At 39.2% G+C, this 14,948-nt stretch overlaps 1 protein-coding gene across 2 annotated transcripts; it reads left to right on the top strand.

The window, feature by feature from the left end:
- The first annotated feature begins 52 nt into the window (after positions 1–52).
- Positions 53–14,908, top strand: prr16 (proline rich 16). 2 transcript variants are annotated; one of them, XM_031817318.1, is made up of 3 exons: positions 53–335; positions 9,930–10,832; positions 13,991–14,908. In XM_031817318.1, exon 2 carries the CDS (start codon positions 9,981–9,983, stop codon positions 10,662–10,664), a length of 684 nt encoding a protein of 227 aa, XP_031673178.1. In that variant the 5' UTR covers positions 53–335; positions 9,930–9,980; the 3' UTR covers positions 10,665–10,832; positions 13,991–14,908. The 2 variants fall into 2 exon arrangements, with proteins under 2 accessions (XP_031673178.1, XP_020317828.2); XM_020462239.2 differs by lacking the exon at positions 53–335 and adding an exon at positions 1,704–2,465.
- The last annotated feature ends 40 nt before the right edge of the window (positions 14,909–14,948 follow it).

Here is a 14,948-nt window from a genome sequence, read left to right on the forward strand (position 1 = left end):
CATTATAAATCCAAGATAATTTAACCTGTTAATTACTTAAATGCCCTCTGCTGAAAAGTGCTTACGTCTTGAGCTGAACCTTTTGCTATAATGATCCAGTGCTTATTTGATGCACAAATGAATTCAAATTAAAGGCATCGGATGCACAACAACAACAAAAAGAAGCTGGTCAAACAAATGTCACAACTCTCCAAACCATTGTGGATGGCACGGCATTGTCATTGATTTCTCCAAGCAAACAAAATATATCTTAAGAAGGTTGTAGCCTAATTTAATACTAGGCTCAACATAAGTGATGATGACCCTGCTCTGACTCTGGCCAATAAGACATACAGGTGAGTTAATAGGCTATAGTCTAGGCTATAGTTCGAAAATTACAATGAGGAGCACTTTTTAAAGGGATCCTCAATCATGGGATCTTAGATAAATCCTTGACATACAACCAAGGCTGCAGCACTACCAGCCAAATCACTTTGTTTGAGTGAGGAAGAATTATGACAATTTAGTGGGCGTTTGACTGACTCAACTTGGACTGATACATACTTGCAATTGTATGCCTTCAGCATTTTGCATTACTATGAGAAAATCAATGAAAAGCAGTGGGAGCATTTAAATGTCCTTTCATTTTTTTTCTCAAATTAAAAACCACAGCTTCACAAAGCCAATATCTCTAGTCTGTTCACATAGCCTACCGTGTCATAGGGCCTATATGAAGTTATTCAAATGAAATCATTGATCACACCTGTCTCTGATCATATATGGCAAAAATAGCCTATAGGGTCAAGGTTTGAGGATACAGACCAAACCAGAAGCACCCTTATTCCAAAATTGAACTAGATGTCCAAGTGGGGCCTAAGTATTATAAATGACTGCTTACCCTGGGCAAGCCATCCATGCCTTGTGTTGTGTGCAAGACACACACAGGTCAATGATGATGGATGTGATTGCTTAACTTGGATGTGAGATCTTCGAGAGTAAATTACCCTGCCTATTAAAATAGCCTACAGTATTGCCGATTAGTATGGTTGGAAATATTATTTCATTACATCTTAAAGTTTGTCTATAGGCATAATCACCCAAAAAGCAGAAGTCAAACGCTTTTCTCATATAAACATGCAGGCAATATAAGATGAGTTGTCCCAACAGAAGAAACAAGCCCATTGGGAAATATTCCAGGAACTTGATGAATGTTATGTAATAGTGAGTTGGAAAGCTTTCTATGTTGTTCCTATGTTAGAAAGTCTAAAGAGGCCGTAATATTTACCCCCCAAACAAAAGCCTAGAAATGTGCAAAACTTTCCCAAACTGCTTCAATGCAGCCATGCTTTAACCCAGGAACCTGTCATCGGGAACCGCAGCCGTTCGACAAATGTGATCTAAAGGCTATTTCATCTAGTACACCTGATCCAACTGTAGTTGGCTACTTGAATCAGGTGTGCTAGTGTTGGAATAGATGACATAGCCTATGTGAAAGTGCTGGCTGAGGGTAATGACACGTCACGTGTACCGGTTCGGGAAACATTGTTTTAACCATAACAATATGGAAATAATGGTGAGTAACACGAATGTATCACTTTTCGAATCAAAACATGAAGAGCAGCCTAAGGTGACCTGCTTCTGCGGCGCGCGTGTCATGACACGCGCAGCCGTGCAGAGACCATTCTCTCCCCTGGTGTATGGGCAGGCTATCAGACACCACGGAGGCTTCGATGTAGATGCAATGTGAAGAAGGGATTATTATCACTTGTCATTTATTCAGCAAAGTAACTGCAGTTTATGAATATATTATGCCTGTCGTATGTAACCTATAGAATATACATGTATTTTTTTAGAGACAATCCGTTCAATGGGGATGTCTGGCGCAGCCTATGGACCATTATGATTAGAATATTGGACTTGGATTGGATTGATGTGTACTATGTACCATGTTCCTTTTCATTCTCTTATTATTTCAGTCTGATTAAAATGACGGACCGAATATCTGACTAGGCATCTTGCCACAAGGAAATGTGACATATCAGCATTTGTTTTTTTGACAGAAATGTTAAAAGGTAACGGCGGAATGATCACGAGCGAATGTCTAGAAACACCTCTTCAGCAACATTATTTTATTAAACATTTTTAAGATAATATTATTTTTGCTATGCTCTATTGCGCATGCGTGCTGGCCGGGACGCTGTCACCACGCTTCGCTACATTATTGCGTGATTTAGCCTGTATGGGAGGAAAGTGAAGAAAACAGAACATTAAAATGCATAGGCAAAGTGGTCTGACGGCAGCGGAAGGATTTACTTGTAATCCTTAAAAATACGTTGTGCCAACGAAGAATGTCAGGGACATCAAATGTAGAATCTGCTGAAGGAGTAGTCTCCAAAGTTAAAGTCAAAAAGCAGATCAAGACTATCGTGAAGGATTTGGAGACCATACTGGGAGACTTGAGGGATGTAGCTAAGGAACTCAAAGAGGTTAGTGGAATAGGTTTCCTATGTCTGGCTTATGTTTTTTATTTGAGGTGAACATTGTTTTTGTTTTAATGCAGGTATGTTTAGGGTATTAATTTTTTACTGATTGGGAAAAAGATTGTTCTATATTAAACATCTGAAGGCTCAGATATAATTAAGTCCATGGCCTGTGCATTGCCCTTTCGTATGTGACCACATATCTTATCAGTGAACATGAAAGACATATAGGACACGTTGTATGTGCGAAGGATGACAACGCAGCTGCGCCTTAGTGCGAACACTGGGCTTTGATAATTTAAGTGCAAACATGTATCATGATTAATCACGTGTAGTTCACCGGTATGGTTTTGCATTGCATTTCATCATCTAAATGCAGTCTAGCCTACTGTTTTTATTATAATTGTCTCCTGTCAAATTATACAGCAGCTCTCTTCTCGATAGGCACCTTGTTACAGTATCAGGATTGTATCAGCGCTGTCATTGTGTCTAAGTGATATACAATTGTTAGGAATATCAATTTTAGAGCATTCATTCATTTAACTCATACTATATTTGTTTTCTGTTGATTTCACACATTGATCCTTGTGGTCTTCCATCGTCCCTATAATGACACGCAATCTAACCTGCTTTGACGCGTGGATGTAGCCTACCTAGATGTTAGTACGAAAGGAACTGTCCGGCCTGCTGGTCCTGAAATACCCACCCTTACACGACAGGTTGTCACTTTAGATGAAACCTACACTGTTCTTCTTAATTGATGGATGTAATGGATGGATACATGACACACATTTCCTCTGACATAATGCTGCTTTTTCAACATTTTCAACAAGTATTTGAATTAAACACAATGTTATAGAAACATCAATCTGGGGCGGAAGGTAGCCTAGTGGTTAGAGCGTCGATCTAACCCAAAGGTTGCTAGATCGAATCCCTGAACTGACAAGGTAAAAATCTGTTCTTCTGCCCCAGAAAAAGGCAGTTAACCCACTGTTCCTAGGCCGCCATTGTAAATAAGATGTTTTTTCTTAACTGACTTGCTTAGTTAAATAAAGGTTAAATAAGAAATAAAACATACAAATCAATATTCTATTTAGGAGAGTGTGCACTACTAAAACAACCCACCTCGGGGATTGTCAGTTCATTGTCAAAGCCAATGTTTCAGTAAATCCCATTTAGATGCAGTATTAATCTAGTGCAACTCACACACTTGAATTATTGGATTCAAGCCTATGTTTAAGAGGAGCTGAACCCAGATGCTTGGCACAGAGAGAACCATCATGCCCCTAAGCATGTTGCAATGGATACTGTGACTCTCTTTTGTGTCCCACTAAATGATCCATTTAAGACTGTATGGAGATTTCACTCTACATGAGCTTTTTACCCAACCTCAGTTTTATATTCCATTAAATGTGGATGTGCTGATATTACTTCACTAGCGTCAATTACTTTAAAATATAATGACTTTTAAAATGGTATATGTGGATACTGTTCGCAGATATGGTTTGGCAAAGTATTGGCTACCACTGAAATGTGAAATGATAGGCAACTTATACCATAGGTCTTAATTAGTAGGTATTGTGTCAGTAATAGATTACAAAATAACAAGTCATTTCAGACTCTCTCCATAATAGTGTTGAACATTGTGTATTTTATACATGCACATACACATAGAGTAATCAAGGTTTATTTCTACTCAAAACTAGTAAACATACCTAAGGGAAGATGTAGTCATTTGCTACAAAGAGATGTCTTTGCACATTTCACTGCCTGTCATGTAGGTATATTATTATCACCTCAACCATGAATGTATGGAGGGGCCAAGTATGTGCTTTCAACAATTTCAATTTCATCTTATTATGTCCAACACGTGCAAGAGCATACTCACAGAATTCATTCTTATATAAACTGATCATGTATGTTATCAAGTTAGTATTGCTATAGCCGGAGGGTCTTGCTTTTGATTTAGAGTCTTCATACAGTTTGGTGTGTGTTCTTTTCATTGGATTATTATGGGTAGTTTCTAGTTTGCCCTTACCTTACAAATACACGTCTAGCAAATTAATTAATCAAACACGACCTGCAATTAATCAGAGAATACTGTGTAATATTGTTGTGTTGCATGCGAATCTGGCTTGAGAGGACCATATGTCTACAAAGTTATTAGAATAATTAATTAGTTTAAATGCCAAATTAAGCAGTTTTTATTTCCATATCAAATCATTTCTGGTAACAATTAAGTACCTTACTGTGATTGTTTTCAACTAAAATAGTCAAAAAGAAGCAAAAATAGCTTCTCAGCAATGAGCAATTTCTCAAGCAAAAATGTAGCTAGGACTGTCTGCGAGTGGTCTGAGTGGGCAGGGGAAACGGAAGACAAGCTGTTATTGGAAGAGGTTTGAAAACTCTCTTATTGGTCTATTAACTAATTAACCACCTGGTGATGTCACCAGGCAGGCCAAAACTCCATCCCAACAAAACAGGCTGAAATTTCAGGCAGACTTTTCAAACAGCTCTTACACTAGAAGGACATTATCATCATTTTCACAATATTATTCCAACCACATAGTGTGGAAATATACATTATATACAGTGCCTTCAGAAAGTTTTTTTCTCACCCATCTACCCCCAATACCGTATAATGCACATTTATTGAAAATTAAATACAGAAATATCTCATTTACATACAGTACCAGTCAAAAGTTTGGACACACCTACTCTTTTAAGGGGTTTTCTTTATTTTTTACATTGTAGAATAATAGTGAAGACATCAAAATGATGAAATAACACATATGGAATCATGTAGTAACCAAAAAGGTATATATCAAAATATATTTGAGATTTTAGATTCTTCAACGTAGCCACACTTTTACCATGATGACAGCTTTGCACACTCTTGGTATTCTCTCAACCAGCTTTATCAGGAACGCTTTTCCAACAGTCTTGAAGGAGTTCTCACATATGCTGAGCACTCAATGGCTGCTTTTCCTTCACTCTGCGGTCCAACTCATCCCAAACCATCTCAATTGGGTTGAGGTCGGGTAAGTGTGAAGGCCAGATAATCTGATGCAGCACTCCATCGCTCTCTTTCTTGGTCAAATAGCCCTTACAGAGCCTGGAGGTGTGTTTTGGGTCATTGCCCTGTTGAAAAACAAATGATAGTCCCACTAATCGCAAACCAGATGGGATGGCGTATCGCTGCAGAATGCTGTGGTAGCCATGCTTGTTAAGTGTGCCTTGAATTCTAAATAAATCACTGACTGTGTCACCAGCAAAGCACCCCCACACCATAACACCTCCTCCTCTACGCTTCACTTTGGGAACCACACATGCGGAGATAATCCATTCACCTACTCTACGTCTCACAAACACACGCCTGTTGGAACCAAACATTTCAAATTTGGACACATCCGACCAAAGGACAGATTTCCACTGGTCTAATGTCCATTGCTGGTGTTTCTTGGCACAAGCAAGTCTCTTATTATTGGTGTCCTTGAGTAGTGGTTTCTTTGCAGCAATTTGACCATAAAGGCCTGATTCACGCAATCTCCTCTGAACAGTTGATGTTGAGATGTATCTGTTACTTGAACTCTGTGAAGCATTTATTTGGGCTGAAATCTGAGGCTAGTAACTCTAATGAACTTATCCTCTGCAGCAGAGGTAACTCTGGGTCTTCCTTTCCTGTGGCGGTCCTCATGAGAGCCAGCTTCATCATAGCGCTTGATGGTTTTTGTGACTGCACGTGAATAAACTTTCAAAGTTCTTGACATTTTCCAGATTGACTGACCTTCATGTCTTAAGGTAATGATGGACTGTCGTTTCTCTTTGCTTATTTGAGCTGTTCTTGCCATAATATGGACTTGGTAATTTACCAAATAGGGCTATCTTCTGTATATCACCTCTACCTTGTCACAACACAACTGATTGTCTCATTAAGAAGGAAAGAAATTCCACAAATGAGCTTTTAACAAGGCACACCTGTTAATTTAAATGCATTGCAGGTGACTACCTCATGAAGCTGGTTGAGAGAATGCCAAGAGTGTGCAAAGCTGTCCTCAAGGCAAAGGTTGGCTACTTTGAAGAATCTCAAATATAAAAAAATATTTTGATTTCTTTAACACTTCTTATGCTACTACATGATTCCATGAGTCATTTTATAGTTTGATGTCTTCACTATTATTCTACAATGTAGAAAATAGTACAAATAAAGAAAACCCCCGGAATGAGTAGGGGTGTCCAAACTTTTGACTGTAAGTATACATGTTAGAATCACCATTGCCAGCAATTACAGCTGGGAGTCCTTCTGGGTACCTTTTTAAGATTGGATTGTACAATATTAGTACTTCTTTTCCGAACTCTTTCAAGTTGGGTGTTGACCATTGCTGAACACCCATTTTCAAGTCTTGCCATAGATTTTGAAGACGTTTTGAGTCAAAACTGTAAGTAGGCCACTCAGGAACATTCAATGTCATCTTGGTAAACAACTCCATTGTATATTTGGCCTTGTGTTTTTGGTTATTGTCCTGCTGAAAGTGAATTTGTCTCCCAATGTCTATTGGAAGGCAGACTGAACCAGGTTTTCCTCTAGGATTTTACCTGTGCTTAGCTCTATTCCGTTTCTTTTTATCCTAAAAAAATTCCCTGGTCCTTGCTGATGGCAAGCATACCCATAACATGATGCAGCCACCACCATGCTTGAAAATATGAAGAGTGGTACTCAGTGATGTGTTATGTTGGATTTGCCCAAAACATAACGCTTTGTATTCAGGACATAAAGTTAATTTCTTTGCCACACCTTTTTCAGTATTACTTTAGTGCCTTATTGCAAACATAATTCTTTCTTTCTGTAGAGGCTTCCTTCTTTTCACTCTGTCATTTTGGTTAGTATTGTGAAGTAAATACAATGCTGTTGATTCATCCTCAGCCTCCTATCACAGCAATTAAACTCTGTAACTGTTTTAAAGTCACCATTGGCCTCATAGTGAAATCTCTGAGCGGTTTCCTTCCTCTCCGCATGCGGAGTTAGGAAGGACGCCTGTTTCTTTGTAGTGACTGGGGGTATTGATGAACCATCCAAAGTGTAATTAATAACTTCACCATGCTCAAAGGGATATTCAATGTCTGCTTTATGATTTTTACCCATCTACCAATATGTGCCCTTCTTTGCGAGGCATTGGGAAAACCTCCCTTGTCTTTGTGGTTGGATCTCTGTTTGAAATTCACTGCAAGTCTGAGGGACCTTATAATTGTATGTGTGGGGTACAGAGATGAGGTAGTCATTCAAAAATCATGTTAAACACTACAATTGCACACAGAGTGTCCATGTCGCTTATTATGTCACTTGTTAGGCAAATGTTTACTCCTGAACTTATTATAACAAAGGGGTTGAATACTTATTGACTCAAAAAAATATAAACTTTGTAAAAATGTCTAAAAACAAAATTCCACTTGAACATTACGGGGTATTGTGTGTAGGCCAGTGACACAAAATCTCAATTTAATCTATTTTAAATTCAACACAACAAAATGTGGAAAATTTGTGAATACTTTCTGAAGGCACTGTAAAACAAGTTTTTGACTGCAGTGGGCCTTTATAACGCCCTAGAGTCGATGTCCATGTCTATGTCTCATTCTACCGCATCCACCAATGACGGCCTTCCGCATCTTTGGTGGAAGGTGGCCGAGCTACAGCGGTGTTTGTCAGACCCTGAGACATCTCACAAAAACGTCTGCAGTAGCATCCAAACTGTTTGGCTACATATGAATATGCCTCTATGAAAAAGTGAGACTCTCACAAACACATACACGTTGGTTGTTTTGCTGACAGGTGTATAACATTGAGGGTACAGCCAAGTAATCTCCATAGACAAACATTGGCCATAGAATGACCATACTGAAGAGCTCATTTACTTTTAACGTGGCACAGTCTTAGGATGCCACCTTTACAACAAGTCAGTTCGTAAAATTTCTGTTCTGCTATAGCAGCCCCGGTCAACTGTAAGTGCTGTTATTGTGAAGTGGAAACGTCTAGGAGCAACAAAGGCTCAGCCGCGAAGTGGTAGGCCACACGAGCCCACAGAACATGATCGCCGAGAGTTAAAGCGCGCAGTGCGTAAAAATAGTCCGTCCTCAGTTGTAGCACTCACTACAGAGTTCCAAATTGCTTCTGAAAGCAACATCATCTGTTCGTTGGGAGCTTCATTAAGTGGGATTCCATGGTAGAGCAGCCGCACACAAATCTAAGATCAGCATGCGCAATGCCTGCGTCGGCTGGAGTGGTGTAAAGCTCGCCGCCATTGGACTCAGTGGAAAGGCGCTCTCTGGAGTGAAGAATCACGCTTCACCATCTGACAGTCCGACAGACGTATCTGGGTTTGGCAGATGCCAGGAGAACGCTACATGCCCCAATGTAAACTGCCAACTGTAAAGTTTGGTGGAGGAGGAATAATTATCTGGGGCTGTTTTTTATTGTTGTGGCTAGGCCCCTTAGTTCCAGTGAAGGGAAATCGTAACGCTACAGCATACCTGTGCTTAGCTCTATTCCGACATTCTAGACAAGTCTGTGCTTCCATCTTTGTGGCATCAGTTTGGGGAAGTCTCTTTCCTGTTTCAGCATGACAATGCCTCCGTGCACAAAGCGAGGTCCATACAGAAATGGTTTGTCGAGATCAGTGTGGAAAAACTTGACTGGCCTGCACAAAGCCCTGACCTCAACCCCATCGAACACCTTTGGGATGGATTGGAATGCCGACTGTGAGCCAAGCCTAATCGCCCAACGTCAGTGCCCAACCTCACTAATACTCTTGTGGCTGAAAGGAAGCAAGTCCCTGCAGCAATGATCCAACATCTAGTGGAAAACCTTCCCAGAAGAATGGACAGCATAGGGGGGGCCAACTCCATATTAATGCCCATGATTTTGGAATGAGATGTTAGACGAGCAGGTGTCCACATACCTTTGGTCATGTAGTGTATATCTATATGGAAGTAGTTCAGTGCAAAATAAAAATGTGGTAAATATGGGTTAAAAAAAATTACAAATAATTTCCGTATCTTTCTTATATCTCTCAGCTATAGGACAGACACTTTAAAACAAAATTCCTTTGCACACATTTTTTGGACTATGTATGAATCTGTTATTCAATGTGTTTCTATGGGCTAATAGCAGTAAGGCCAAATTCAATGTTTGATCAAATATTATTTTTATATACAGTATACATATATTTTTTTGTTATATACCTAAAGGGTTCCTAAAACTCAAAATCAAATGGGTAAATGATCCTTGGTATGACCATCTTAAAACAATTCCATATGTTAGCCTAGTAGAAGCCCCCTCCCCCTGCCTAACTATTTACTAGCCAGGTTGCACAACAACAAGTGCTTCATACGGTAACATTTTGGCTGCTGCTGTATATTTCTTTGTCTGTCAAACTAAATATGTACTGTCCTCCTTTTCTTTTTCTCCTGGTGCAGGTTGTGCATGAGATTGACTCCCTCACGTGTGACCTACAGCTGGAGGAGGAGATGACAGACAGTTCCAAGACAGACACCCTGAACAGCAGCTCTAGCAGCACCACCACCACCACCACAGCCTCCAGCATCGACAAGATCAAGATCGCCATCTTTAGGCCCCCGTCTGTCAGCCACGCCATCCTGACCGTGATGAAGAAGCCCCACCCTCCGCTGCCCCCTCCCAGGCTGACACCTATCAAAGCAGAGGAGCACAACAAGAACCCACTATCAGGGAGCCTACTAGCCAAGGCTAACGGGACTCTTATGCGTAATGGTGTTTTCCCAGGGAAGCCAAACAGAGACTTATCGTGTTGCATCTCTAATAGTACAAAGGAAGAGAGAGGACTTTTGCCTATGCCTTTGCTACGGCATGAAAAGACCAAATGCCCCCAGGCAACCCGGGAGAGGGTCCGATTCAGTGAAAAGGTCCAGTATCACGGGTACTGCCCTGACTGTGACCTGCAATATGACGTTGACAACACAGATATGCACTTACAGACAGAATTTACTGATGACATGAGCCCTGTCCATCAGTGTTCCTCCTCCTCACCACCATCCCAGCTCACGTTAGAAAATGGCGGTCTAAGTGTCAGCCATAGTTTCCCTCCTACAAAACTGCCTTGTGTGCCTCATTCTAACCCTTCCCTGAAACCACAGAAAACCATCCTTCGAAAATCAACCACCACAACGGTTTGATGTTAATCACCCTTCATTTAAATATTTCTAAATAATTTATAGTGTTTTCTATTTCATGAGCACTTTCTACTCCAGTCAAACGTGGATTATCTAAACGATGAGGAAAAAAGAGCGCTAGAAGACGTGGCCTTGAGCTCAGAAATGCACAAGGAGAGAATCAACGGTGAGGTGAGTGAGTGGCAGCTAACAACTGTCCTGCTAGTGTAAGGGTTTGGCAGGATTGGTTTGAGAGATGTGAAGTAACATTGTATCATATTTTTTTAAGGGATTTTTTCAGAAACAAGAAGCTGTGTTAGAACATTTATGCTCTGGGTTAAACAACAAATCAAGCTTGCCTCAAATTCGACCGCTGACCCAGATTCTACAGTACACCTCTGTGTATAGGGCTGAGACAGTAATACAATGATGGCATATACTATCTTTTGTCACCCGATATTGATTCACTGCCATACTTCACTTCTTGAGATGGGGAGGGTGTGTCACACTACTGAATCTAGAGCAACATCTACTGGTGGCTTAGGTTATAGGAAGATGTCAAATAAATATAGTCACATTGAGTTTAGCTTGCGAAGACGAACCATGTCAAATCTCCCATGGTGAACTGAACAGACACTATTCGAAAGTGTTTAACCTCAGATGTTTTGAGGTTAAATCTTAGTTAGATGTATTACCATTCAACATATGTTGGTATTTTAATCTTAATTTACCATACATTTATAGAACTGTAATTAAACAGTAGTGGCTGTGTGTGGGTGCTTCATTATGTTATCGTGTCATTCAGAAAGGAATGATCAAAAGGGTATGAAAGCATTTCAGTGCTTTGGAAGGGAAGAAATTAGGCATACCCTGGAGGTGGATGGAAATAGTAGCACCTCCTACTAGCAAGCCTTCTAATGAGCAGGATTAGGCTATTACTGTGCCGATAACACTATTTCATACTGCCTTTGTACCAACACAAATGTTGACAATGCTCTAGAGTAGACATGGGAAAGCGATGTGTGTGTAAAATGTGTGTGAGTCTGTGGGAACAAAGACAAAAAAGTGGGATGTGAACGCTGCTGAGATTCAATGTCTTTGCTCTCATGGACAAGCTTACTAACCCACATTCAACATTTAGATAGGGATTGGTGCTTATTCAAGCATTTTAAATAAACAGAAACATGAAGAAATGTAACAAACATGAGGAATACCATGAAGGATGTAGCGATATCAGCTTATGCCCTGCAGGCTTGCTTCGCCTGGTCGCATTGTGGAGGAGATTAGTAAAAAACATTTTATTCTGGAGAAATAAAATAAATGTCTTAACCTTCATCAAGTAGTACAGCTCTATGTATGTCATATTGAATACTAACAAATTAAGAACAATTCCCTTGAAATGCATAAATGTACTAAAAGGAAATGGGCATTGTAGGGTGATTAGAAAAGACTTCCACAAGAGTGTGCCCACAGCAGAACTATATATAGAGATATCTATCGCAATGATGAATCCCACCCACCCAGCTACAGTACATGTTCTGCATGTACCTGTGGGTGGGAAACTATTCTAGACATTTAGAATGCTGGTGTAAAACTTGTTGTGCAAAACTGATGGCTAAAAATTCTGCGTGACATCATCACTTGCCGACCTGGCAAAGAGGAATATGCATAAGTGTGACACAATTACAGTTGTTTCAATTAACAATTAGCTATCATACTCTTCCATATCGTCCTACAGTGCCAGACACAATTGTTGATATACTCAACATGTATCACTTGGTTAGGTCTTTAATTTCAATTGGATACAAGCTTCCTAAATTGAAATAAAGTGAAAAGAAATTAAACAAAAAGGAAAGTGAAAAGACAAATAATACAGTTTTGTTCCAGAGGCGTTCCGTCCATAATGGAGATATCAAAATAATGTTCACCTACAGTACATTATCAAAACATTAGAGTGCTAATAATACATCTCATACATATTGGGAGAGAGAGAGAGGGCATTTTTGAGAAAGTTGTGAAGCATTTTTGAGAAAGTTGTGAAGTAATCCAAGATTATTATGCTCCTTTGGAGACTATTTAAAGGAGAGACATCCGATTATTATGCTCATTTGGAGACTAAAAGGAGAGACATCAGATTATTATACTTCTTTGGAGACTGAAAAGGAGAGACATCAGATTAATATGCTCCTTTAGAGACCATTAAAAGGAGAGACATCAGATTATTATGCTCCTTTGGAGACTAAAAGGAGGGACATCAGATTATTATGCTCCTTTGGAGGCTAAAAGGAGAGACATCAGATTATTATGCTCTGTTGGAGACTAAAAGGAGAGACATTAGATTATTATGCTCTGTTGGAGACTAAAAGGAGAGACATCAGATTATTATGCTTCTTTGGAGACTAAAAGGAGAGACATCAGATTAGTATGCTCCTTTGGAGACTATTTGAAGGAGAGACATCAGATTATTATGCTCCTTTGGAGATTATTTGAAGGAGAGACATCAGATTATTATGCTCCTTTGGAGACTAAAAGGAGAGACATCAGATTATTATGCTCCTTTGGAGACTAAAAGGAGAGACATCAGATTATTATGCTTCTTTTGAGACTATTTAAAGGAGAGACATCAGATTATGATGCTCCTTTGGAGACTAAAGGGAGAGACATCAGCTGCATCTCCTTTTTTAAGATAAACAATATTGCAATTGGGACTTGTTTGTTTTTCAAATGGTGATACAGCTGTACAGATCTACAGTCAAGAATTTGTCAAGTGGAAGAATTGGTCAAGAGACTATGAAGAATGTACGAAACACACACAGTTCCTCTGTCTGACACTTCCTCTGTCTGACACTTAAAATGCAGAAGATTTTATGTCACCCAGAGACTGTAAAGAAAGGGACAGTATCAACATTCTACTATAATGTGTAATCACCATTGAAGTAATCCATTTAAATTTGATGATTAGATAAAGATTTTTTGTCAAAGTACAAGGCATTCAAGTTGACCAACATCTATCTGTGAGTTAAAAAGTGTAAGGTTCCGACCACATACTGGATTATTGATGTTGGCTATTATGGTGTAGCTGCATGCACATCAAAAACATAAGAGAATTCACAATGTACTATTTTGTTTACCATTTTTGTGATTTTATGAACAAATAAGTTTAATGTAACCTTGAATGTACTGAAAGGAATTGTGAAAAAAAAACATCCCCATCCTTTTATTTGAATTGTGGTCATGTTCTTTTTTAATCTGTTCATTCCCATGGCTACTGCTGTTATGCAAGTTCAATTGCATTTTCCTCTTCCTATCAGAATGCTCACATTAATGTGTTTTCCTTGTTTCCCCTGCAGGTCCTTCTGGGTAAAAGTCGAAACAGCCTTTACTGACATGAAACGGATCAATTTTGGTTCATCATACAGTCACTGAGAACGAGGCTCCCTACCTTTGACAGAATACCAAATCCTCTGAGCCAAGGCCAAATAATTAATCCTCATAGAGAATTGGAAGACATAGTAGCACAGTTTTATTCATGGGATAAGCATGGTAAAAGTTCAAATGTAATGCAAACATAAGATGAAAACATTGCATCCAAATGTGACTGGTTCATTTACAATTGAAATGGAGATTCTATGTATAATTATAGGCAGTGGAATTACTGATGTCCCCAGCATTCTGAGAACTCTTCAAGGGTGGGAAGTCTGCTTATAGCAGACATTCCTATTGAAAGTGAGAAAGAGAGAAACATAACCATGTTCATGTTACTTTCTTATGACATAATTTGAACAAGAACAGACACACTCAGTTCATAATTGTATGTGTTGGTTACAGGTTTTTGTGAATTGTGGGATATTAGACATAAACAGCCAGTAAAATCTGCTGGACAAGATCTGTTGATCTGCAGTGACTGCTCTTAATATACAGGAACATGAAATACATACATGTGTCATATTGAAAATCCATCATACAATATGAGGCAAGTTAAATGGCTAAAATATAGGAATTGAGGATGTTCACTAATTTGTGTTCGGAATGCTATGTTGAGCGTATAGAAATCTATGTGTGATCAATGTCATACAAGTTGTTTGCAAAGATATGGCATGCACTTAAAGCAAGAATAACTTGCATTACATTGTATTTGTATATATTTATATATTTATAAAACCTTTCTACAGAGATTGTAACATTTAAAAAGAGGATATTTTTTTTATTCCGTGGGATGAAAGGCGTGTTTTAAAGAAGGCTGTCATTCTTCTGAAAGTACATGTGTTTCTGCAGGGCATATCTGGATCATTTATTTATATAGTGAGA

This window comes from Oncorhynchus kisutch, linkage group LG3 (assembly GCF_002021735.2).
Source record: "Oncorhynchus kisutch isolate 150728-3 linkage group LG3, Okis_V2, whole genome shotgun sequence".
In the NCBI taxonomy this organism is placed as follows: Eukaryota; Metazoa; Chordata; class Actinopteri; order Salmoniformes; family Salmonidae; genus Oncorhynchus; species Oncorhynchus kisutch.